This window comes from Hylobates moloch, unplaced genomic scaffold (assembly GCF_009828535.3).
Source record: "Hylobates moloch isolate HMO894 unplaced genomic scaffold, HMol_V3 SCAFFOLD_24, whole genome shotgun sequence".
In the NCBI taxonomy this organism is placed as follows: Eukaryota; Metazoa; Chordata; class Mammalia; order Primates; family Hylobatidae; genus Hylobates; species Hylobates moloch.
In genome coordinates this window covers 26,921,934-26,946,774 of record NW_026652299.1, presented here as the reverse complement: position 1 = coordinate 26,946,774, position 24,841 = coordinate 26,921,934, and the positions used below count along the sequence as shown (strand labels likewise).

Here is a 24,841-nt window from a genome sequence, read left to right as displayed (position 1 = left end):
TATGTATTCTTTTTACATATTAATTATTAAAAAATTTTGTTTGTGGGTGTTAGAAACCAAATGCATCCCAGCACCTCCACTAGATTCAAGTCCAGAAGAATTGAAAGCAGGGACTTGAACAGATATTTGTGCACCAGTGTGTCATAGCAGCATTATTCACAAGAGCCAAAAGGCAAAAGCAATCCAAGTACCCATCAGCAGATGAACAGATAAACAAAATGTGGTATATACACACAGTGGAATGTGTTCAGCAATTCCACTCATCTGAGGTACCTAGCATAGGCAGATTCTGGGAGACAAAGTAAGATAAGGGTTACCAGGGGTTGTGGGGAAGGGAGAGGGATGAGGATGCAGGGTTTTTGTTGGGGATGATGAGAAAGTTTTGGGTATACATAGTGCTGATGGTTACACAACATCATGAATGTATTTAATGACACTGAATTATATACTTAGGAATTATTAAAATGATATGTTACATCTGCTTTTCCAAAACTGGAAAAAAGTGTAAATGCATTAGCACAAAGTTAAAGAAATGTATCTTGTCATCAGCACAAGTAAAAATTTTGCCATAGGTGTCACCAATGTGTTCTGGCTGCCTGGAATGTTTCCACCGTTGTTGGGTAGTCAGATGTCTGGGATGAGGAAAACAGTCTGGCCCTGTTGCCAGCAGCCAGCCCACACCTGCTGGGCTACCTTGCCACCTGCAAAGGGGCTAGACCAGTGGTGTGCCCCACAGGAGAGGACCCTAAGAGCAAAAGTGATTTGCTCTTGTCAATACCATGGCAAGGGGCCAGTCAGAGGGCCAGTGGTTGAATTTGTTGAAGACAACATTCAGAATATACTAGGGGAGAAAAACAAAATTCGGAAAATACTAAAGACCTATTCTTTGACCCAGCATAACAACTCTGAGTCAGAAATATCTAAAAGAAGAATGATATGCCTAGGAGGTGCTGAGTTCTCTGTCATAGGAGATTGTGAAGCGTTGAGGCCCAGCACTAGGCAGGAATACATATAGTACAAGGAATTAATCTGGGGATGGATGACACCCATTAGACTTAATGATGGCGGTTGGAGGAGCTTCTGTCTGTGGATGTGGGCAGGGCCGCAGTGAGAAGCCCCCGTTGCTGTTCTGGTCCTTGAAAGCAGGGGTGTGAGTGGACAGCCTTTCATCCCTCAGAAAACATCTTGGTAAAGTGAATCACCAAATTACAAAGTAAAGGAGATTTAAAGTGTAAAGACTAGATGCAAATGCAGGCATATTGTTCCTTTTATGGTAGTTTACGGATTTGGTATTTTTACATTGCAATACTAACAGCTGTCCTTTTGTCACTGGCCATACATATTTCAAGTGAAAATCTCTGGCCCTCTTAATATTTCTGAGCATTCAAAGGAAATGTCCATTACAAGTCCCAGAAGGGAACTGACAGTGTGCTGTGCTCCAGGTGTCCCGCGATGGGGGCGCTGCCTCCCCTGCCACCGAGGGCCGGGGGGGTGGCGAGGTAGAAGGAGGCCGGACAGCTCTGGATAACAAGACCTCGCTACTCAACACCCAGCCTCCGCGCGCCTTCCTGGGGCCGCGGGCGCGAGACTACAACCCGTACCCCTACTCAGATGCCATCAACACCTACGACAAGACCGCCCTGAAAGAGGCTGTGTTCGATGACGACATGGAGCAGCTTCGAGACGGTTGGTGTCTCTTTACTTAACTGTCCCCACCCAGAAGTGCTTCCATTGTGCTCCCTCCTGTCTGGCCAGCACCAGGCCCACTGGTCAGATGTAAATGGAGACGCTGGGTCTGTTCTTTCTGCTTAGTCATTTGTTCAGGCACTACTTACTGAATCCCTACTGTGCGCTTGGGCACAGGGAACACGGCAATGAACAGAAGCACAAGTAGCGGGGCAGTGAGCAGATAAACAGTCACACATGATATGAAGTAGCCACTGCCACAGCTGAGCATGAGGGAAGGCCAACTCTACCATCAGGGAGGCTTTGCTGCAGAACCCAGGGCCCAGGTGGGCCAGGGGCGTAGGAACAAACAGGATGGCGAGCACGGGCTCAGCCTTTGTGAAGGCCTTGGACCTGCGCTTCCCAGCTCCCCAAGCTGTGGAGTGAGATCCTGAAGCACTGCTCCGAGGCTTCGCTCTCCTGTCACACCCGCTTTGTAACCAGGTCTCCCTGGAGCTGTGTTGACCTCCGTGCTGCATTTGGGAGGCAGGGGTTTGACATACACACTGAGCACTTGCATTACCTTGTGTGGTGCCAAGCTAAGTGTGGGGTCAGAAGGATTTGCCCAAAATGTAACGTAAGCATGTAACGTAGGAAGTACGGAGAAGCAGAGCTAGTCTGGTTTCTTTCTGGCTCCTGTGTTAAGACCAGTGTCCATCATTGAATAAACTAGTGAGTGATGAGTATGTATTTGTACAATGGTATTTTTATCAGGAACTTAATTATTTTTTCACCTCTCATGTTACATGATTTGGTTTATTTCAATTTGATAGTGCTTTTAAAAAAATACTGTTTTGAAGCCTGTTTTATTTCTCAAGTTTGAATGAGTAATTAGAGCCTACATTAGAATTCTAAATAGTTAACATTCACTGAGGGCCTACTGTGTGTCATGACGTGTATGGGTTGTCAGGGACTGAGGCACATGAGACACAGTCCCTCGCCTCAGAGAGTTCAAGGTCTGTTGGGGAGCAGACTGATAGTGGTCACACTAGTACCAGAGAAGGCCTGTGCTGGAGGCAGATGCCAGATCCAGTGGGGGCACAAAGAAAAGAAAGCTGATCCCCTTGCAGGGATCAGACAGTAGGGGAATGCTAACATAGAAGAGAAGTTCTCTGTTTGAAAGCAGAAATGGCTGTAGGGATTAAAAACCTAATCGCTTGGCTATTAATTGCTTATATGCTGGTGGGTAGCATCTCAGACTCTGCCCACACATCTGTTTACTGGGCAGTGAGCTAATAGGGTATAGTGTTTGTAAGGACTGGCACTTCCTGGGAGAAGTGGACTATTTGTGTTCATTGCTTATAGAATTGTTTACCTTATCCTTTATAGATCTCAATTAAGGTAGAAATTACAATGTTGGTTATTCACCAACTGTGTACTAAAAGGCTTAAAGAAAAGGAGGAAAAGGTAGGAAGGCAGGAGGAAATGACAGAGTTCTTTACCATTTCAGACTTTCTTGTGTGTTTGCTACCCAATCTTAGAAGCTAAAGAAGTATGCAAATACACATTTAAGTAGTTCCTAATAACTTGTCTGATTTGTTTGTTTTTTCATCCTCTCTATTTAAAGTTGAATATTCAGAGTTGAGGTTTCTTAAAAGAACATGGAGGAGAAAGGATGTGCCTTTCTGCCATAGAAACCGTGTTCACAGCCCTGCAGGTAACTATGTTGAGTCATCTTGGGCCGGTTTTTAGTCTCCACATAGATAGTCCACCAGTAGTCCAAACACCTTGATTGGTATTTGTTCACCATGCTGGTTCCTAAGCTGTAGACATTTGAGAAGGGAATGGAGGATAATCAGATGTGATGGTGAGGAGGCCTTGAGGAGTATGTGTGTATGGGAGTAGATTTGACCCTGGTAAGAGGCTGTCCAGTGGTGGGGCTGACTCAGGACCGTGGCAGTGGGAGAGAGCTTTGGAAAATAAAAGGGTTGAGGAGGGGCTTTGGCGGATACAGGCATTTCTCCTCTTCGTCTGAGGTAGAAGGGAAAAGATAGCAAGGAAGGGTGAAGACATTGACTGTTGGTACTGGACAGCTGGTCTCGCACCTCTGCTTTCACAGTGAACTTGGTGAGAAGGTTGGCGGAGGGTGTGTAGGCTGAGGCCGGACAGCAAAGCAGGGCGGAGGGTGGGAGGGGAACCGTGAAGGAGGCGTTGCCTCTGGGAGATGAGGCAGGAAGGGAAGGATCACTGGGCACCACTGAGGAAGCCCCTATGCCAGGCATTTCCTCACGAGGTGACGTATGTCTGGTGTGTTTCACCAGTGCCCATCGACCATTCTGACCTGGTGGCTGACCTTCTGAAAGAGCTGTCCAACCACAACGAGCGAGTGGAGGAACGGAAGGGAGCCCTGCTGGAGCTGCTGAAGATCACGCGGGAAGACAGCCTTGGTGTCTGGGAGGAGCACTTCAAGACCATTCTGCTCCTGCTTCTGGAGACCCTTGGAGACAAAGACGTGAGATGCTGGTTTGGCCTTATCTTGCCCCTTTCCATGTAATGGGGTCACAATGTCCTTTTCTTATTGGGCTTAGCTTCAGCTTTACTTTCTGGGTTGTGATTACTGTTTACATCAAAACATTTATTTGTTCATTTTTCACATATTTTCTGAGCACGTTTAGTAAGGTCATGTTTTTATCAGCAACAAGCTGCTTCTTGGCTTACGTGCATGGTCTACAACTGGGTTTATAGTAGTTGAGGGAACTTCATTCCTGCATGTAGTTGCTTTAACACAGAATTTCTTAAAACTTCATTAGCGTAGAATGTGGTCTTTTAGGATGCACTTTTTTACTTGTGAGTTTCATTTTTGTTCCATATGTAATTGAGAAATAAAAAGGTTCATTTTAAAAGACCTAATTAAATGCTGCATTCCATGAAATTCCATCTTGGTCCTCCCCCACATATGTTAAGAGTTCCAATAATTTTAATCAGTCAAGTGGCAGGTTCCAGAAGCATGATTCTGATTTTTGTATTATTAATTTAAAAATGAAAAAAGCTTCATCATGCTGGGACATTTGAATGTGACAGACTAGGCATTTCTGAAATGCCTGGTCTGTGATCTGCACATTGCACATAGAGAACTCTTAAAAGGGGGAGTAATCTGGTCAAATTCCTGCCTTCTCCCACCTATGGAGCTGGTCCCTTATATGGAAACAGGAATAGATGCTGAGAATTACCAGAATTAAACCTCTACAAGAAAAAGTTTCTCCATCCACATGGAGAAGAGAAATGAGAAGAGAGTGCTGTGGTGAGGGGCTGGAGGAAGGGGATGGGAGGATTGCCAGGAGGTGACAGGCCATGCCCAGGGCCAGCTAGAGGGGACTTGCTTGGCAACCGAGTGACAGGGAGGCTGCTGCATGCCATGCCGTGGTGACTCAGATAGTTTTCTGATGCTTCGGATTAATGGTTTGGTTTAGGGATAAGTAAAAATAGAAGAATGGTAATAAGTAATCTGTTTTACTTTTTTTAAAAAAACTTTAAAAAAATACTTTAAAAAAAAGTATTGGTTCGTAAGGCAGTTATGCCTTGTTGGCTCCGTTGGGAGATAAAGTGATGTCATGTGGAAGACAGGTAAATGGTGTATTAGTGTGTGAACTGTACAGATGAGTGACAAAGAATCAGGATATACTTTCTGGCTCTGTTTGGTGTAAACTGCACTCTCTTTTATTGAGATTAGGAGTCTGTTTGGAATGGCTTTCCTCCAGATGCCTGACTCTGGCCTTAACCAACTCGAGGCCTATACACACCCAGTGATCTCATCACATGGAAGGTCAGGAATAATGACAGGCCTTCCACTGTCCTTAGGTGGAGTTCACCCTTACAGGCTGTGTTGATGAAACATCCAGGTGCTTTATACACATTCTTTCATACATTTTACAGAAGCATAATTTGTAAGCTGAAGCCTCAGGAAATCTGGAAATCCCCAGAAAACTGATAATGAACTTAGGTGTATCATCCTCATTTGGTCTCGAGTGCATGGGTCGTTCAAGTAGCTTTTCTCAGTGCTTGTCAGGCGCTGGGTCCTGGGAATGTCACTCTAAGGAATGTCACTCTAAGGCACAGTGCCTGCCTTCGTGGAGCTGATGTCTAGAGAGCCAGTGTCAAGTAAAGCTGATATCAAGTGAACTGTGTGATCTGTTTAGAGGGTTCTGCGAGTTCCAGGGAACCCAGAACTGGGTGCTTGGCCTTGCCGACCCTGCTGACTGCTGTGTGTGGAAGTGCTGTGTGGTGTTTGGTGATGTCTTCCTTTCCCTTTGTACTCTAGCATTCAATTCGAGCACTGGCATTGAGAGTTTTGAGGGAAATTCTGAGAAATCAACCAGCAAGATTTAAAAACTATGCCGAGCTGACGATTATGAAGACTCTGGAAGCCCACAAAGACTCCCATAAGGAGGTGAGTCAGTCATGTGGCCGGGATGCTGAACAGATGGGTCATGGGCAGCAGTTGGGATGTGGAGATAGAGGAATCAGTCAGCGCACAGCTTAAGAGCCCCTTCCTTGGAACTCAGCCATGTCGTAATACAGAGTGGAGTCCCCATTGCTGTTGTCCTTGCTGAGCAGTGGCACAGTTCCAGGGCCAATGCCATTTATTCAGTTCCTAGGTCCTCACTGTTTCCAGCAGGCCTGCCCTGCCCCTGAGATGTGTTCCATGTCCGTGCTTCCGGCTGCCTTTGTGGAAAGGAAGGGTCTGCTGCTGCTTTCTGGCATTTAGCCTCTGGTAGTCTGGTTTGGGAGGTGGAGACCAGCTTTGGAATCACAGACATTGCAAGTCCCAGAACCAATGCCTTCTTGCTCCAGATCTGTGGACCAGTCATTTCGCCTTCTGAGCCTCTGTTTCCTTGTATGTAAAATAGGAATGGATATTTCCACAAAGTTTCTCATGAGAATTAAATGAGATGGCCAGGGATGATTCCAGCCCAGCGCCTGCCAACGAGTGGGTAGCAGGCTGCTGTACTGACCTTCCTCCCTCCCGGCCGTTCAGTGTGCTTCTCTCTGCAAGATGAGGCTGAGTGGAGGCAGCCCTGCTGTGCCTCTTCCACTCACTTTTGAGTATTTAAAATGCTAGCAAGCCATCTCTGCAGTTCCTGGCATTGGGACCTCAGCTGCCTGGTAGAGAGCGGCAGGACATGTCTCTGTGTCCTGCACACATGCCACGGAGGGTGCACACTCAGCAAAAACTCAGCCTGTTGCTTATTGGATTGCCCAGCCCCTATGCCTCGCCAGGCTTTCAAGTGGCTAGAAGCCTACAGAGAATGGGGAGGTGGCAGGAGCTGTCCTGATACAAATGATTCAGTGACACCCTTCAGTAAAAGGAACTGTGGGAAACAAAATCATATATTGGAACTTCAGAAAACCTAGCATGCCAGATAATGGGTTTGACCCCAGAGTGAGACATAAGTACTTGCTTAGTTTGATCTCTTGGCTCATGTGTGACTGTCGTGTGAGCACGCTCATGGATGAAGGGAATTATAATTAACACAATTCTTCCGTCTACATGGAGAGTCAGACCCTAGATCATAGTTCTATTTGGCATTTGTGTGACTGCTTGAGCAGTGACTGGTGTGACCTCTTCAAATCTCCACCTTGCTGTAGCTCAGCGAGGGCAAGGGTCTTGTCCTCAGACTGGGCCTCTCTCCACCTGCTAGTGCTAGAACAGCACACAGTACACAGGGGATGGATGTGTTTTCAGATTAATAACTGGGTTTCCAAAATCTGGCTTGGTTGCATGATGGTGATAGTCACTCACATTTGAACAAAGCACTTTTCATTTATAACTCATTTAAAAAACATGAAGACCAGATGAGCTAGTACGATCCACATAGTGATTCCCAGGTGAGGAGGGAAGGTCCTAGAGCAGGGATGTCCCATCTTTTGGCTTCCCTGGGCCACATTGGAAGAATTGTCTTAGGCCACACATAAAATGCACTAACGATAGCCGATGAGCCTAAAAAAAAAAATCACAAAAAATTTTCATAACGTTTTAAGAAAGTTTATGAATTTGTGTTGGGCTGCATTCAAAGCCATCCTGGGCCATGGGTTGGACAAGCTTGTCCCAGAGGAACTGTATGCACAGCAGTTACTGGCAGAACTGAGATATTAGCTAGGTTCTCTGGCTCCTTTAAGGGGCAAATGGCATGTGCTAATTTTTTTAAACCATAATTGCTTCTCCTTAATGAGAATACGTGATCAAAAAATGAAATTAAAATGATGTTCTTTTTGTTTTGCTTTGTTTTTAAGACAGGGTCTTGCTCTGTCACCCAGGCTGGAGTGCAGTGGCACAACCTGTGCTCACTATAACCTCCACCTCCCAGGCTCAAGCAGTCCTCCTGCCTTAGCCCCCTGAGTAGCTGGGACTGCAGGCATGAGCCACTGCACCTGGCCTGATGTTCTTTTACATAGAGATGATATCAGTTGTTTTCATGGGGCAGTACATACTTAGACTCGGGCATTTAAATGAAGCGCCAAGCCGTCCATGGTGTCTTGGCACACACTTACCGACTCTCCAGTTGGAAGATATCTGTCTAAAGTTGAGTCCTAAGAAATATAAGTTAACAACATTAAGTAATTGGTTTGCTATTTGCTTTTTTCTTGGGAGATCTTTTTTTTTTCCTGCAAAATTAGAAATTTAGGAGAGAAAATTCTCAGGTATGAGGCCCTTTAAATTGCCCAAGGGAAAAGAGCAGAATATATATCCTGCTTAAAATAAACTTAGCAGCACTCGGGTTCAAGGGTCCCCATGCTGCTGTTACTGACTGGTGGTAGAGCCGGTGGAGGAGATGTGTTGGGAACGGTGCCTGCATTGGCAGGCCTTCCTGCTTTGCATAGTTTGACTCACCTTGACTCATTGCCCTTGGAGTTTCCTTATAAAACTTTACTCTGTCACTTTGCCAGGAGCCACTATAATAACTCAAGAACCTGTGTATTTAGGTTTGGGGTTGGGTTTTCATTTTTCGTTCCTTTTTTTTCTTTTCCCTTGAAGTTCTTCTTATCTTCCACTTATTTTAACCATCTTTTTCCATTCCTTCTTGCTATTTTTTAGGGCAGAAGGCTGAGATGCACATAAAGTTTGTGTTGTAGGCATCTTGTTGGCATATTAATATGGCACGTAATAGTTCTCTAGTCCTTCCATTTTCTCATCATTGCATTCAATTCTTAGGACTCCAAACATTTATTGAAAAGGATCTAAAATGTTTCTAGACTTACTTTATTAGTCATACAAAGACATAGTCTATTTTCCTGTCTTATTAATACTTCCAAAGTATGTTTATCCCAGAGTTAGCTCTCTTGGAGCTTCCTTCTCAATAAGAAGCTAGTTGGTTTTATATCCCCATACAAAAACTGGGCTTCAGCAGGAGATGAAGAACATAAGACTCGGCAGGTTAACATGGGGCTGCTTTTAGAGACATTGGCACCAGCTGCCCTTCTCTTGCCAGCCTGACGTTACCACACCAGCATGTGCACTGTGGCTCTGACTATGTGACTGCAGCGAGGAAAGACAGCTTCTTGAAATACAATTTCTGTAGATTGAAATTTGTCACAAAAGCTATTTGGGAAGATGGATGAGGTAGGACTGACGGTAAGATGGCTTGTTTTCTCATATAAGCAAGAGTCTGCTTTGTCAGTTTCTTTTAAAAGAAGCTATACGTGCAGAATGTGTTTCTTACACATTGAAAATGTGCCAAGTACCAAATCTGTCTCAGACACCATTCGTCCAAAGCTAACATACATGTTCTATAGTAAGCAAGATAGATGAAGGATTTGGACACCAATTTAGAGTTTTTATTTTAAAAGTTGATGTTTCTGAGCTTAGACATAATGTTTTCACAGTCCCTGTTTGAATAAGTGTCTTTCGTTATCTAACTTCTTTATCTTTTTAGTAAACAAATTTTGCTATTGAGTTTCAGTGCCTCATTAATAAAGTTACCATGGTTTGCAGTAGAGTTGGCATTTAGCAAATACCTTAAAGGGCTTAGGCCTTGAGAGTGACCTTTTAAAATTTTGAGACCATTTTCTTTTTCCAAGAGAACTCGATTAATTTGAACTCTTCTTATACTAGAATTTGTAATCTGTTTGTTAGAGCTGGTACAGAACCTCTCCTTTGGTGATTAAAAAGAGGATTAAATAAGAGAATTGATACTACAAAGAGATTCTGGGGTCAGTGTGAGATACAAATCTTGAGGCAGAAAACCTGGTTTTTAGTCCTGCGTCTGCTGTTGTCCAGCTGTTCCCAGTTTCATCCTCTCAATATAACCCTGAATAAGCAGCCCTGTTGTGAGAATGGAAGATATTATGATATGGAAATATGCTTTTAAAATTGTCATGTGCTATACAGCTGTTGCTACATAAAACTGTTCTCAGACATCCTTATTTCAGAAGTGCCCATTTCTCAGGAAATAGTTGATATACTAATTATAAATCATTGTATGCACATTTAATGCAAGAATATTTGTTGCTGCCAGTCATTTTGATGTGCATATAGTACCCATAATGTTGAAGTTCACAGTAAATGTTTTATTTAAACTTGAAAGAAGCCCAACTCTATTTTTTGAAGATATTCTGTAATTGAGGTTTTTCTGATCATTAGACTTAGCTTATTCTGAACTTTGCCACATTAGCGAATATCCAGTTACACTTGTCTGTTAAAAGAGGAAAATATTAGCATCATTCATGTCACTGTGCTGGATCACCAAGCATTTCTTGCTACACACACAAAGATCGTGGTGTTTAAGGCACCAGAATCCAGCTTTAAGTGATTTGGCTTGTTTTGGGAAGTTTGATTCTTAGATAAATGTAAAACCACCAGTATTATGTCTTCAGGGGTTTTATTTTTAAATCATTTCAGTTAACTTTTTATTTTATGACTTTAAAGAATTAAAATGGCAAAACCAGACCAAAGTTATTTATAAAAGAAAGAGAACTTCCTGGGAACTTGTCTGGTTTCTGATTCGCCCAGCCAGCATAGTGTCTCATGCAGTCCTTTAGACAAATGCCATAGTCAGAGAGAAGCACCGGTGTGCCAGAGAAGGTCTGTGATCAAATACCAGTTAGAATCACTAGCTGACCTCATCTCAGCCAGATCCCCTGTGCTCAGGAATGGCCCTTAGATGCCTCTCAGGGCAGTCATTTGTATCAGTGGGTACTGGGAAATAACAGAGTTCACTGCATGAACTCTGGAGAAATGCCTTTACCCCTCTGTACTTTGGTTTTTCCTTATCTATTATCCTATCAAGTGGACTAGATGATTATCTGTGTTTCATCCAGCCTCAAGATAATACAGGTTGCTGTTGAGTAACAAAGCTAAATCCTCAAATTCTAAATTTTCAGTTTTCCCTAGGCCCAACCTTGGGATATGACCAGAAGCCCCATTTCCTTTGTAGGTTTTTGCTTTTTAATAAAAAGACAAAACCCCAAAACCTGTTTAGCTTCATCGAGAGATTCCAAGTTACTGAGCCAGCAATCACATTAACAACATAAACTCCAATAAATGTTTGATAATTGATGGGTAGTGGTGTACTGTAGTCTTCAAGGTCCTTATGGTTTAGTTGAGGTTAAAGCAAAGAGTCATGTGTGGTTCAAAGTGAAATACACCAGGAGTTTAGGAGTGGGCTAGAATAGTCAAGGAAGAGTTCCTTAGGGAATTAGAACCTGAGATGGGCTGAGAAGGAGCACGCAGGGAGAGAACTCTAGCTAGGAGCCAAGGCTGTGTGGCCAAGGGAGGGGGCATGGGCTTGGAAGACACTCCTGGGTTGAACCCTGCTGAGCTAAGACGGCAGGAGACTTACCATTTTGTGAGCCTTCATATTCTCTGTGTCGAGTGAGGAAACATAGCCCACCTCACAGGCTTGTAAAGTGCCAGACACAGTGTCTATTTCTGAGTGGCAACTGTGGTGGCGGCTGCTCCTGCTGTTATTCACAGGTAGGGGAGTAGTTCTGCTTCGCTGATGAACTGACTCTCAAGGAACCCGATGTGACACCTGCCCTTTAGCTCTTGAAGCTTCGGAAAGAGCCATAACTTAATGTTAAAACCTTTGAGTTTGGGGTTTGAAGGCCTGGGTTCACATGCTGCTTTTGCCAGCTCGGGGGCTGTGATTGTGGACAAGTCATAGACACTCTGGGTATCTAAAGCACTTGTATGCTGGGTAGGAGGTGGGGGGCAGGTGTTTTATACCCTGCCCTGAGAGGCTAGCATTAAAGTCAAGTGAGGTAAGGTGGTTGACATTGTTGAAAATTGAAGATAGTATCCTTTTTATACTCTTCCATTGAAGAAAGTAGACTGATTTTGAATAGAATTGTTGTCAAGTTTTTAAAATTCTACATAAAGCAGATATAACTGCATTTCTCTAAATACACCTAAGAAGTTATTAAATGCAATTGAGTAAACTCTAAAACACCAGTCAAAAATACGACTTGTATTTTTTGGCTACTGCTTTGTTTGGAATCCATCCATATTTGTGCTGGGGTAGCCGGTACATTGTCAGCATTAGGCTAGGAAATGCCATGGGTTTTTAGAGATGGATACCAGAATTAGAATGCCAAAGAGAAGCCCTAAACATGCTGCCCAGCTTCCCATCTGATGCTGAGCACCTCCTGAGAGGCCAGCCCAGCCTCTGCAGCATCTCCAGGACAGCAGGACACACTACCTCCTGGGCTCCCAGAGCCCCTCTTTCCACTCCTTCTCATCATTTGCCCCTGTTGGCCCTAATTCTACCCCTTAGAGTAGAGCAGAATAAATCTCCCACCTAAGAGCCTGACTACATTTGAAGATATCATTGTGTTGCCCTGAATCTACTTTTCCAGGCAAGGATGTGATGACTGTCTTGTTAGAGGTCATTTCATACAGACACTACTTCTCAGGATCTTCAAAGCTCCCTGGAATTTTGTGCATGCACATTTTTCAGGGGAAAAGACTCATCAGGTAGAGTTGGATGATAAGATTTTATAATCTGAAATACTTTTAAAATAATTGATTCAGATTCTCCCTTTCGTTTTACTGATGAGGAAAACCAAGGCATAGAAAGTGAAGAAATTTACCCCAAGCTGACTTGGCTAGTTGATGCCAGAACCAGAGCCAAAACTCAGGTCTCCCTAGACTTATAGCCTGGAACTTTTCTTCTCTCCTCACTCTGGTACTGAGCCTAGCTAAGTGAGGACTCTCATCCCAGGTTCAGGGCCATGCTGGCGCTTCGTCGTAAATCCCAGGACCATGTCAGTGCCAATCTGGGGCATTGGTCGTTTTTCCCCAGTCTACTGGTGGATACTTAAACTCAGGGTCAATCCAATTTTTAAAGGTCTTTCTGGCCTTTCCCAGAAGGTGGCGCTAAACTCTTCCTTAGCTTCCACACGATTGGGTAGCTAAGCTCAGGACACTACTATGAAGAGTTCTTTGATTCCAGCCACTGTTGTTCCTGGACCTTTGCTTTTTTTTTTGACTCAACCAGTTATTCTGGTGTGTCTGTGACAGAGCCAGATCAAACCTTGTGAACCTAAAACATGCAATCCAAATTTTGAAAACTTTGTGCTAAAAGAAAGAAACCTTTAAGCAAACGTTCACCAGTATTCTGAGTAATGATCCATTTTTAAAAAGCTAGATGTGAAAATTATGCTTTTCTTAGCTAGACACTATTACTTCACTGACTTTGAAAGGGGAGGGAGTCCTGTGTTTCTAAGGAGACTAGCAGAATTGGAACAGTTTTTGATGTTATAATCAAGGCAGATTGTAACCCAGAAGTCTTTTTGATCCTGTCCTCTTTGAATAGTCCCTCACCCCTTTCTAAATCCTTGCCACTTCTGGCCACCTTGTGTACTAAGTGGTATTTTCTTCCTTTGTTTCTGCTGCCCATGTTGACTTTTGCTCTCTGTTTGCTTACATTTATAATCTTTGCTTCTTATGTTACATAGAACACAGGGGCAAAACCTAAAGTTCACCCTGATTCAGGCAGCTGGCCAAAGCCAGGGGTTTGGCATATAGAGGGAAGTTGAGAACACCTACCTCCCTTGCCAAAACTAGCGTCTGTCTTGGGAAACTTTCTCTAACCCCAGTGGAAAAGAGAGCCTCAAACTACCCATCTTAATGTGCAGCTTCTGACATTTTATTTTCAGACATTTTAGAACCAAAGCCCTCATCCACATGAGATACATTTGATCATCCAGGCGTGGTGGCTCACACCGGTAATCCCAGCACTTTGGGAGGCCGAGGCGGGCAGATCACTTGAGGTCAGGAGTTTGAGACCAGCCTGGCCAACATGGTGAAACCCTGTCTCTACTAAAAATACAAAAACATTAGCTAGGCGTGGTGGTGTGCGCCTGTAGTCCCAGCTACTCTCAGGCTGAGGCAGGAGAATCGCTTGAACCCACCAAGATAGTGCCACTGCACTCCATCCTGGGCAACAGAGCAAGATTGTCTCAAAATAAAATAAAATAAAATAAAATAGTAGATACATTTCACCAAATGCTTCATGCAGGCCACATCCAGAATTCCTGGATTTTTGTAAGATGAAGGGCTCCTTGGGTTTGGGTTTCAGCTCAGCAGGTCTGAAACAGCCTTTTTTCCCAGCAGCTCCCTGTAAGATAATTCACTTTAACCTAAAGGGCAATAGAGTGCGGGAGATGGGGAGGAGAGAAGGAAAACCACGAGTTCTCACCACGAACCCGGCAATCGATTGCCTGGTCTCACTAATCCTCGTTGCAACCCCGAAGAGCACCAGGAGGCCTTAGCTTGCTCCTGTCAAGCCTGGAAAGCAATGCTGCCAACTCTTGAATCCTGTCTCCAGAGCCGTGTTATTTCTACCCACTGAGCTGCTTCCCACCTCCCGGGGGACCTCAGATATTGACTCCTGTGCGTCAGTGCTTTCTAACTTTGATACGCTACAGCATCATCCGCTGTTTTCTGACCTTTTGTTTCTTTCTCCAGGTTTAAAAACAGAGGCCTAAAAGTTCCTCAGCTTTCAGGCTGGTGTGTTATGATACTTGGGCAGTGATTTCTTACAGTAGAAAGCCAGCAGTTTCTGAGCATGGTTTCATTGCTGGGCCAGATTAGATAAAAGAGGTACTGTCTCCTTCCACTTTTCACCGTCCACTCAGCTGTGTGTAACTCAGCCACGTAGGTACACAGCCACGTGCTTGGCTTTCCCAAACACACACAGACTCTGAGACCTGCACAAATGGAGGAGGAAGAAGAGCGCCCCATCTGAGGTAACCCATTACCTGACAGAGCTCTTCCAAGAAACATGCCGGTCCTCCTCAGACAACTGGTGACTGGAAAAACCTGAGCCGAAGTCTCTTTTCCAAAGAACTCGTCTGTTGCTTTTCCAATGTGTCACCTGGAATGGGACTCTCTGGGCCTGGTACAGTTGATTTTTCCACAGCCCAAGTTGATCATTTGTAGATAACCTGCTGTGCTCCTAGTTTTCTGTGCTAGCTCCTTAGGAAAAATGTAAATCCAAGTCAATGTGGCATGCTCCAGATGTGACTTTGTGAGTCATGAGCATCAAAAATATGTACGCTGGGCGGGGTGTAGTGGTTCATGCCTGTAATCCCAGCATTTTGGGAGGCTGAGGTGGGCAGATCATTTGAAACCAGTTTGGGTAACATAGCGAGACCCCATCTCACATACTGAGACCCCTACAAAAAACTTAAAATATTATGTGTGCCTGTAATCCCACCTACTTGGGAGGCTAAGGTAGGAGGATCGCTTGAGCCCAGGAGATCGAGGCTGCAGTGAGCCATGATCACACCATTGCACTCCAGCCTGGGCAACAGAGCAAGACCCTGTCTGTGTGTGTGTGTGTGTGTGTGTGTGTGCGCGTGCACACACGCACGCTATGGGGAAATTAGTTCAACAGCTATTTATTGAGCACCTGGCATATACTGGACATTGTGCTAGTCATGGGAATAGAAAAATGGCTAAGATGGGATCTTGCCTTCAAGGAACTTTTAGTCTAGTGGGAGGGACAATTTCCGCAAAGTATTTACCTGCGGTGATAAATAAAGCGCACACATGGTGAGGCTTCCTGGGGGTTGTGTTGCGGCGGTAAGTCCTCAGGATGACTTGGCCAGGGCCATAGAGATGTGGCTGGGCAGGGTGTGGGCAGGGAGAGGAAGCACCACATAGGCAGGAAGGAGCCAGGCCTTGCTGAGGAACCTCAGGCATCTTAGAGGTCATTGGAGAGGGCAGACCCATCACGATGTTGGCACTGGACCCCAGGGAAGGAGCTGGCTTACCAGTGTTACCCATTCTTAAAACATTCAGTATGAGGACTGGCCCTCTGTGGAGTCTTGAGGTCACAGAGCTCTGCCCCCCTCACCCCCCATCCCCAGCAACTTCGGAGCTCCCGGCTCCGCTGCTGTGCCTTCTGGTGGTGCCTCTGCTGCTGAGCTCCACTCTGGTGTCATTCCTCTACCAACATCTAGCTTGTGTTTTGTTTTTGTTTGAGATGGGGTTTCTCCATGTTGCCTGGGCTGGTCTCAAATTCCTGGGCTCAAGTGATCCACCCAGCACAGCCTTCCAAGTAGCTGGGGTTGTAGGCGTGAGCCTCCATGTATGTCTTAGCCATCATGTGTTTTGTAGCTAAAATATACCAAGCTGGTTCACATCTTGTCTCAATTCAGATAACTGTGAAAGTAGAAACTTTAAAATCCTCATTTTAGGCTGGGCGCAGTGGCTCTGTAATCCCAGCACTTTGGAGGCCGAGGTGGGTGGATCACTTGAGGCCAGGAGTTTGAGACCAGCCTGGTCAACATGGTGAAACCCCATCTCTACTAAAAATACAAAAATTAGCTGGGTGTGGTGGCACGCACCTGTAATCCCAGCTACTTGGGAGGCTGAGGCATGAGAATCGCTTGAACCCAGAAGCAGAGGTTGCAGTGAGCCCAGATGACTCCACTGCACTCCAGCCTGAATGACAGAGTGAGACTGTGTCTCAAAAAATTACAAATAAAATCCTCATTTTAGTTTTTATTAAAAAATGGAAGCTCAGACCAAGGAAGTTTTTTGCCAGAGGATTCAACTAAGGTTTGTCTCCTGTACTTCTCTCAGAGGCTGAGAATATGCTTATCTAACTCTGGAGGCTGCCGTTGTCGGGGTAAAAAAGTGAAAGGTCACGTGTACACACCAGGGTCCAAACAGTACTCTGCTTTCAGGTGACCTGTGTGGAAAAAGCTACCTTTGGCAGGAGTTTGAATTGGCAAGAAAAAGAAATCACAGTGGGCTTCCTTCAAATAGGCTCCTTCCTGTACATTTGTGGCATGGAGTCAATGCCATCAATGTTGAGTCTAACACTTTGGCTGGCAAGGGAAGGCCTGCTCACTGAGGTGCCTGGACGAGGCAGAGGCAAGGTAGGCTGGCTGTGCATGGCCGAGGGCCCTTGAGCTGGAGGAAGGCCCCCAGAACACCAAAGAAGCCTTCTGCACCTATCCATTCTCCTTCCTCCTCCCATCTAATCCTGGCCACCCACAAGAAGTGCATCAGGTAGCAAGTCCCTGCCATCTGGCTCCTTCCTGGGTCTCCGCACCCTCGTGCTGTCCCTCTGCACAGACTGCCCTCACTCTGCCCTGAACCACCAGAGCATGGATGGCCCAGTCCTTCTCAGCTCTGTGGCCTGAGCTTTGAGCTCAGTCTCTGACACACAGGAGGTACCTGGTCAGTGCTGGGTGAACAAACGTACACACAGAGCACAAATGAGAGGAAAGAATCTTACGAGGTGCTTGAGAGTTGGACATGACTTTTAAAATAAAATTGCCTCTCTACAGTGCTTTGTCCTCGAGCCTGACCTTCACATACGTAGTGAGCACAGACGAATCTTGGGTATTCTGACCTGTACACAGTACTTACCCTTAAGCCATGCTGATCCGGAGCTCCACCAGGGATTCATCCATAATCCCAGTGTAGGCCCCAGAGGTGGCTGCAGTGCATTCACTCTAGGGTGCTGGCTACGTGGTGATGGATGTGGTGATCTTATTTCATGAGACTCCTAGCCTTTCCTCAGTGCTGCAAGGAGTTAGCGGGTCCTCCCAGGGAAAGTAAAAAAGACCTCCAACAAGAAAGACTTGAGGGAGGTAGGGCTTAAGTGGGACATATTCTCAGACAGCTAGGAGAATGAATTCTCAGTCCCTCAGTAAGTACTAAGCTCCTGGTAAATGCCCAGCTTAGTGGGTACTTAGGTACAACAGAAATGTTTCAGTTCCTGGATGTTTGGTAAGAAGAAACACACACGGAAATGCCACCAGAAATACAAAGCCATCTACATATGGTGCCGTGTGAGTGTCACAGACAGAAGAACAGAAGTTGGGGGAAAAGTGTCACCAGTCTGATAGGGAGGCCTGGGGAGGGGCTGGGACGTGTGTGTCAGCCACAGCTGAGGGACAGTGAGTTTTGTAGTTCAGCAGAAGGGCTTTATGGAGAGTGAGAGGTCAGCAGGAACAGTCATGATGATGGTGCTGGCTGCACCACAGAGCACCTCCCATATGCCGGGGTGGGGTTCCCTTCAGGAAGACGAATGAGGCGTGGCCTGCTCCTCAAGTGCACCGCCCTGCCACCTTCCACCCTGAGCCAGGGCTGGGCTGCCAGCTTTCCCTGGCCTCAGACAGTTCAAGTAGATTTTCTGGAATACATTTTCCTTGCCACAAAGGTTATATTGTAATGGTAAAAGCTGCAACTAATTTTGCACCAGCGTAATGTTCATTGTAATCTTTCTATCTATCTAGAAGGTATGAAGAGGAAAACAAAGTTACCCATAATCTTACCGCCCTGAGAGAAAGAGCGTTAACCCTTGATGCACTTTCTTCCAGGTGTTTTGTAGTGATAAATGCCAGGTAGTGGGTGTGAGTAGCCAAAGCCCATATGGGGCTTCCTAGTGAAAAACCCACTAACAGCAGCACGGCTGGCCCCAAACGTGTCCATTGTTAATGAGGTGAACTCAGCTGTCTAGTGCTGGAAAAATTTCCCTTTACCGTTCCACAGAGCAGAGCCGACACATGGACTCATGCACACTCCCTGAAGTGAGCCCTGTTCATGGGGCAGTGTAGCCCTGGGCTGAAGGTGAAGCCGAGCCTCTTCTGGAGCCACAGTCTCTTCCCAGAGCCCCAGGAGAGCCTCAGTGAGGGCCCCAAAGTGACCCCAAGCAGTTTATATGGCCTCTGAGCCCAGCCCTGGGCCTGTCTGCTACACAGCTCAGGTGGCCTCTCTGTGGGCCTCCTGTCCATTTCCCACGCTCCCTGACTTGTACAGACTTCTTCACCCCCTTCATGCCCATACCTAGAAGCAGCTTTCCAGATGATCCATGTGCTGTTTCCATGGGCCTGTCTTGCATCACTCACAAGGGCTGGGATGACTGAAGCTGTGAGCTGGTAGTCTTCACCTTTTTGTTGTATGAAGTTAGAGCTGAGTTATTTTGAGTAGCAGAACATAATGCAAAGAGGAATCTGGATAGAATGACCAGCCCAGTCAGGGCTGGCAGTAGGTGAAAAGTATTCGAGTTCTGTTGTACTTTGTAAGAAAATGCATGTGCGTATAGCCTGGTGCCTGTCTTTATCTGTCATTTATATAATGTGTACTCTGTGCCATTGGTAGTAGTAAGCATCCTTTACTGACTGTATCTTGAGTACTGCTCACCATTCATCTCTGTGACGTCCCTGTTTTACAGATGAGGGCGTGGAGTTTTAGCGTTTGGGACTAGCATGACTGGGACTTGCTCCCTGAGCCCAAGGCCCAGGCTCTTTCCACCAGGCCTTCTGCTGTCCTCTTTCTTCCTCACTGGGTTTTGCATTTTGCTTCCATCTTTATTACAAGAGGGTCTTGTGGCCCTCCAGAGGTCAGAGGCTGCTCCTTTGACCATGAGATAGCCATTTCATGTACCTCCCTAAAAATGAAGGCAAAGGGGTCATCGTGAGCACAGTCCTAGAAAAGCAACTTTCCAGAAGAGATTCCTCAGGAAAACCCTTTCAGGGGCTTCTCTCTGTGCCTTCCCAACTGCCTGGCAGGTGGGCCTCTTCCAGGAAGTGCCAGCATTGAAGTCACTCTGATTTCCTCCAGGCTTCTTTCCAGATGCTCCAGTTCTAGGTGTCCCACAAGCCATTGGGAAGCATTTCTGTATTCAGGTCCTAGTCTTCTAGGGCGGAGGTGCTCCAATTTTAGTGTGTCTAGAAATCACCTGGTGCTTACCAACACAGCTTGCTGCACCCCCTCCTCTAGTTGGGGCCCACCTCTTAGTGAGCAGGTCTGGGTGGGCCTGAGAAGTTGCATTTCTAACAGGTTCCCAGCACTGCTGCTGGGGCTGATAGGGGGCCGCACTTAGAGTACCACTTTTCTTTTCTTTTCTTATTTTATTTTATTTTAGTATTATTTTTTTTTGAGACAGAGTCTTGCACTGTCGCCCAGGCTGGAGTGCAGTGGCGTGATCTCGGCTCACTGCAAGCTCCGCCTCCCGGGTTCACGCCATTCTCCTGCCTCAGCCTCCCAAGCAGCTGGGACTACAGGCGCCCACCAACACGTCCGGCTAATTTTTTGTATTTTTAGTAGAGATGGGTTTTCACCGTGTTAGCCAGGATGGTCTCGATCTCCTGACCTCGTGATCCACCCGCCTCGGCCTCCCAAAGTGCTGGGATTACAGGCGTGAGCTAACGCGCCCGGCCGAGTACCACTTTTCTAAGGTTTTTCCCAGAATCCCCCAGACCTGCCTTTCCGTGGGCCACACTCCCCTTTAAAATCACCCTGCAGACCACTCTGTGTTTACTTTAACAATTGAGCCAGGCGAAGCAATGGCTGCCGTCTGACATTGAGTGAGGTCATTGTCCTTTGGCCTCTGAAATCAAAAGTGGTGTTTGGTCTTTCGCTTCATGTGGCATGTGGAGCTTACTCTTTGGGGGAACTGGGTGTTTCAGGTGGTGAGAGCAGCTGAGGAGGCTGCGTCCACACTGGCCAGTTCCATCCACCCAGAGCAGTGCATCAAGGTGCTCTGCCCCATCATCCAGACGGCCGACTACCCCATCAACCTTGCTGCCATCAAGATGCAGACCAAAGTCGTCGAGAGGATCGCGAAGGAGTCATTGCTGCAGCTCCTCATCGACATCATCCCAGGCTTGCTGCAGGTAGGCCCTCGTGTTGGCGGGGCCTGCCCCTGGCCTGTGTGGGGCTGCCTAACTTGAAGTAATGTAAGGGCCGTGTGCTCCTCCTTCACTGGCAGGGACGGGTAGGAAAAACCAGGCAGGACCTGTGAGGCTGTGTGGCAGGGACACTTCACAGCCTCCTCTGTCGGCTTCCAGCTCACCCCCTCTCCCGAATGCACTAAGAATACTTTCCTGGCGGCTCACAGAATGAACTTTCTATTTACTATAAACATATTTTGATCATTTTTTTGTCCATTCCTTCAACAAACCCTTACTGCACACCTGCTGTAGCCCCAGCCCTGGGCGAGGTGGACCATGGAGTGTAAATCAAACAATGGTCTTTGGTCTCATGCAGCACACAAATACTTACTGAAACTCTTCTAAGCATGAGACAGTGAGTGAGACAGACTGGCATAAAGCAGCTAAGTTCCACTGTGTGGACTGCCTCAGAGGATTTTCAGCCTACTGTGCAGCCACACAGACAACGACAGGTGTCACCATGGGCTACATGACAGTAGAGAAGGGGTTTCCAGGTTGGGGTGGGGGAGAGAGGGTTCATAGAAGAGGTGGTTTCAAGTTGGCCCTTGGCAAGGGAGTTTCACTGGGGAAAGGTAGAGAGGAGTCAGCATCACATTTAATCAATGCTGCTGTTTGCTGGATGCTTGGCTTGGGGATTAGACACTTAATTGTTGAAGACTAGATTATTCCAAACAAAGGGAAAGGCACAGAGACTGAAGAGTCCCAGGCTGTTTGGAGAATAGCAGCAGGTAGCCCCAGCTGGGTGTGGGCCAGGATGAGGCCAACAGATAGATGGAGGCCCAGCTGCAAAGTGACACGGACATCAGGCTGTGGGACCAGACGTTCCCCAGCAATCACTGGAGGGTAGAGGGGTTTTGCTCACAAGAGCAAGTGATGACGTTCTCATTTCTTTAAAGGCATTTCACAAGGAAATTTGCTTTACCTTTGGGAGAAATGGGAACAAAGCAAGTTCTCTTTCCCCTTCATTTCCTTTTCTCATTCTCTCTCCTCTACAATGTTTCTTGGATGGCAGCTTGTTACATGGTGATACCTGTGCAGACGCAGAGACCAGTCTGGGACTCGCCACCCTCCTGCGTCCGCACCCCAGAGACCAAGTTTCTCTTGATGCTAAGTTGTGACCACTTTGGGGTGAAAGCTGTCTGGATTCCATTGCAGGGCTGAGGTCTATCCTGGTTGTTACTGACAAGTCCAAGGTTGAACTCGGAGGGCATTTGTGGAAACACTGATGAGATGTTGGCTATGGAATGAATCTTTGATCTGGTTTCCTTTTCTTGTTCCCTTCTGGCTCTCTAGGGTTATGACAACACCGAAAGTAGTGTGCGTAAGGCCAGCGTGTTTTGCTTAGTGGCAATTTATTCCGTAATCGGAGAAGACCTGAAACCTCACCTTGCACAGCTCACAGGGAGCAAGGTATGTATAGTGTTACCTGGGCTGATACACACACCTGGGCTCTGCCAGCTTGTCATAAACCCATTTGACTGCAGCTCTGGATTCCAGACAGGTTTGTTCATTGTGTTTTAGCTGGGCCTTATTTCTCCAATAGGATTTTTCTAAATATAAAAATGAACTATACAGTGAAATCAGTTTAAGGTAACAGTAACATTATACAACATAGTCTGCCTTAACTCCTGTTTATGAAATGCTGATTTTGAGCTGCTGGTTTATTTCTAAAAGAAAAACAACTCTAATTAGAAACCATCTGATTTTTCATGGAAACACTGAAGAAATTTACCTGCTTGCTTAGCAGTTGCTGAATCAGAGCTGAGTCCCTCATGGGCATCAGTAGTGGCAACAGCTGGCTCTCACCTTGAGCCTGCGGGGCAGCCCTACGCACTTTGCATGCGTTGACTCATGTTTATGGCAACATCCCTGTGGGCATGGTCATCCCCCTTAATGTGCCCCAGGGCACAGACCTGACTCCAGGAGGCAGACTTCTTACTCACACTGCTGCCTGTCATGTTCCTTTAAGGATGTCTGGAATTAGGGGAAGAAAATGGACCAAAATGGATGTCACTGAAAATGAGAGTGGCTAGACTGCTTATTGGTTTTAGTTAAAACAACAACAACAACAACAAAACCCTCAAATCTGACATGCTAGGCTGGTGAGAGCAGATTAAAAACCCGGCCTCATGCTGCGGCAGGAGAGGCATGGTGAAGGGGTGAGGCCTTGGTTCCCGGAGAGGAGGCCAGCTGGGCCTGGGGCCTCAGGACCTGCCTGTGGAGAAAGCACATCTCTGTGGAGTTTAAAATCCCCACCTTTTTTACAAACCACTCTATCAAACGAAGCCAGTGGAAAGCATGAAACCAGAAGCGGCTGCTCTTATGAGAGGAGAAATTGGCAAGTGGGGCCCATTTCATCATTTCAGATTGAGCTGTTGCTTTGATACGGCTCGTGAGCATTAACAGCTGGAGCCTTGCTTCTCCAGAGTTCTGGGGAAGCAAAGCTCTGGCTGGGGTGTTCAGAGCAGGGTTTCTCCACCTTGGCTCTGTTGACACTCTGGGCCACCTTGTTGAGGTGGGCTGTCCTGTGTGTAGTAGGAAGTTTAAGCAGCATCTCTGACCACCACCGTCTATACTGACCTGTGCCAATAGCACCCCCTGCCATTGTAACCATCACTGCTGTCTCACACCTGGCCAGATGCCCTCTGCGGGGGCAAAATCACCCCTGGTTGAGAACCGGTGGTCCAGAGGAGACACTGCCCTCTTTTTGTAAACAGGAATCAGCAGATAGGCTGGAAGAGGTGTATGAGGCAGGTGTGCAGTGCATGGTTTGGGGGTGACCTGATTCTGTTCTCCAGTTCCTTCTGCTCGCCCTGCTGCTGCACAGGCTCCTCATCAGATCCCCTCCCTAATTATCTGAAAGGTGCTGAGCAAAAGTCCCCCCAGCTCTCCTACCTCCATCAGGGATTTGTAGGTGATTCCTGCTGACCGGGAGGACCTTCGATGATACAATCCACAAAGGGAATTACATTTATAAAATGGAAAATTCATCCAAAAATAACATGAGTCACACCTTGGTTTTGTCTGGCACTTTTTACTTTTCCTGAGTAAGAGAGTTGTCCCATCAACTCATTTGACCCTTTGGATAAGGGACAGAAAATCCAGGTGTTTTCTCCTCCCCATTTGGCAGTTGACCCGCTGCTGCCACTCTTGGTGAAGCTTTGGGTCCAGAACCCACATTCCTGACCAGGAGCCAGCGCCTTCCCTCCCCCAGTTACAACCTTAGTTCCTCAGGGGTTTGGAGAGACTGGCCTTCACATCTTTCTGCTTTTGTAGCCCAGTTGATCCAGCCATTAAGTTTTTTATTATTATTATTTTTATATAGAGCCTCGCTCTGTCACCCAGGCTGGAGTGCAGTGGTACAGTCTCGGCTCACGGCAACCTCTGTCTCCCAGGTTCAAGCGATTCTCCTGCCTCAGCCTCCCGAGTAGCTAGGATTACAGGTGTGTGCCACCACGCCTGGTTAAGTTATTATATTTTTAGTCGACACGGGGTTTTGCCTGGTTGGCCAGGCTGGTCTCGAACTCCTGACCTCAGGTGATCCTCCTGCCTTGGCTTCCCAAAGTGCTGGGATTGCAGGAGTGAACCACCGTGTCTGGCCTAAATTTTTTTTTTATGTAATAGCTCTGGTATGTTCATATGAACTTTGTAGACTCAGGTACACATCTCCTAATACAAACTCCCTCCCTTCCTCAACCAGATGGTAGCTGGCAGAACCTGGTGCTGTCTGTCTCAGTTTCCTTGACTAGAAACAAAGAGAATCAAGTCATGGCTCCCTGTGTTCCAGTGTTACAGGCCTATGGGAACACCCTCTCCTTTTGCTTAAATGAGGTTAATAAATGAAGGCTGGGCACGGTGGCTCACACCTGTAATCCCAGCACTTTGAGAGGCCGAGGCAGGCGGATCATCTGAGGTCAGGAGTTCAAGACCAGCCTCACCAACATGGTGAAACCCCCATCTCTACTAAAAATACAAAATTAGC

General features: G+C 46.5%; 1 protein-coding gene across 1 annotated transcript in view; it reads left to right on the top strand.

Annotated features, from left to right (window-relative positions):
- The window catches only part of CLASP1 (cytoplasmic linker associated protein 1), a 301,973-nt gene that overhangs the window by 265,222 nt on the left and 11,910 nt on the right, over window positions 1-24,841 (top strand). Inside the window, exons 36-40 of the mRNA XM_058434402.1 lie at window positions 1,443-1,686; window positions 3,987-4,177; window positions 5,984-6,112; window positions 20,596-20,802; window positions 22,153-22,269. Coding sequence (XP_058290385.1) covers window positions 1,443-1,686; window positions 3,987-4,177; window positions 5,984-6,112; window positions 20,596-20,802; window positions 22,153-22,269 — 888 coding nt within the window. The remainder of the gene's footprint in view (window positions 1-1,442; window positions 1,687-3,986; window positions 4,178-5,983; window positions 6,113-20,595; window positions 20,803-22,152; window positions 22,270-24,841) is intronic.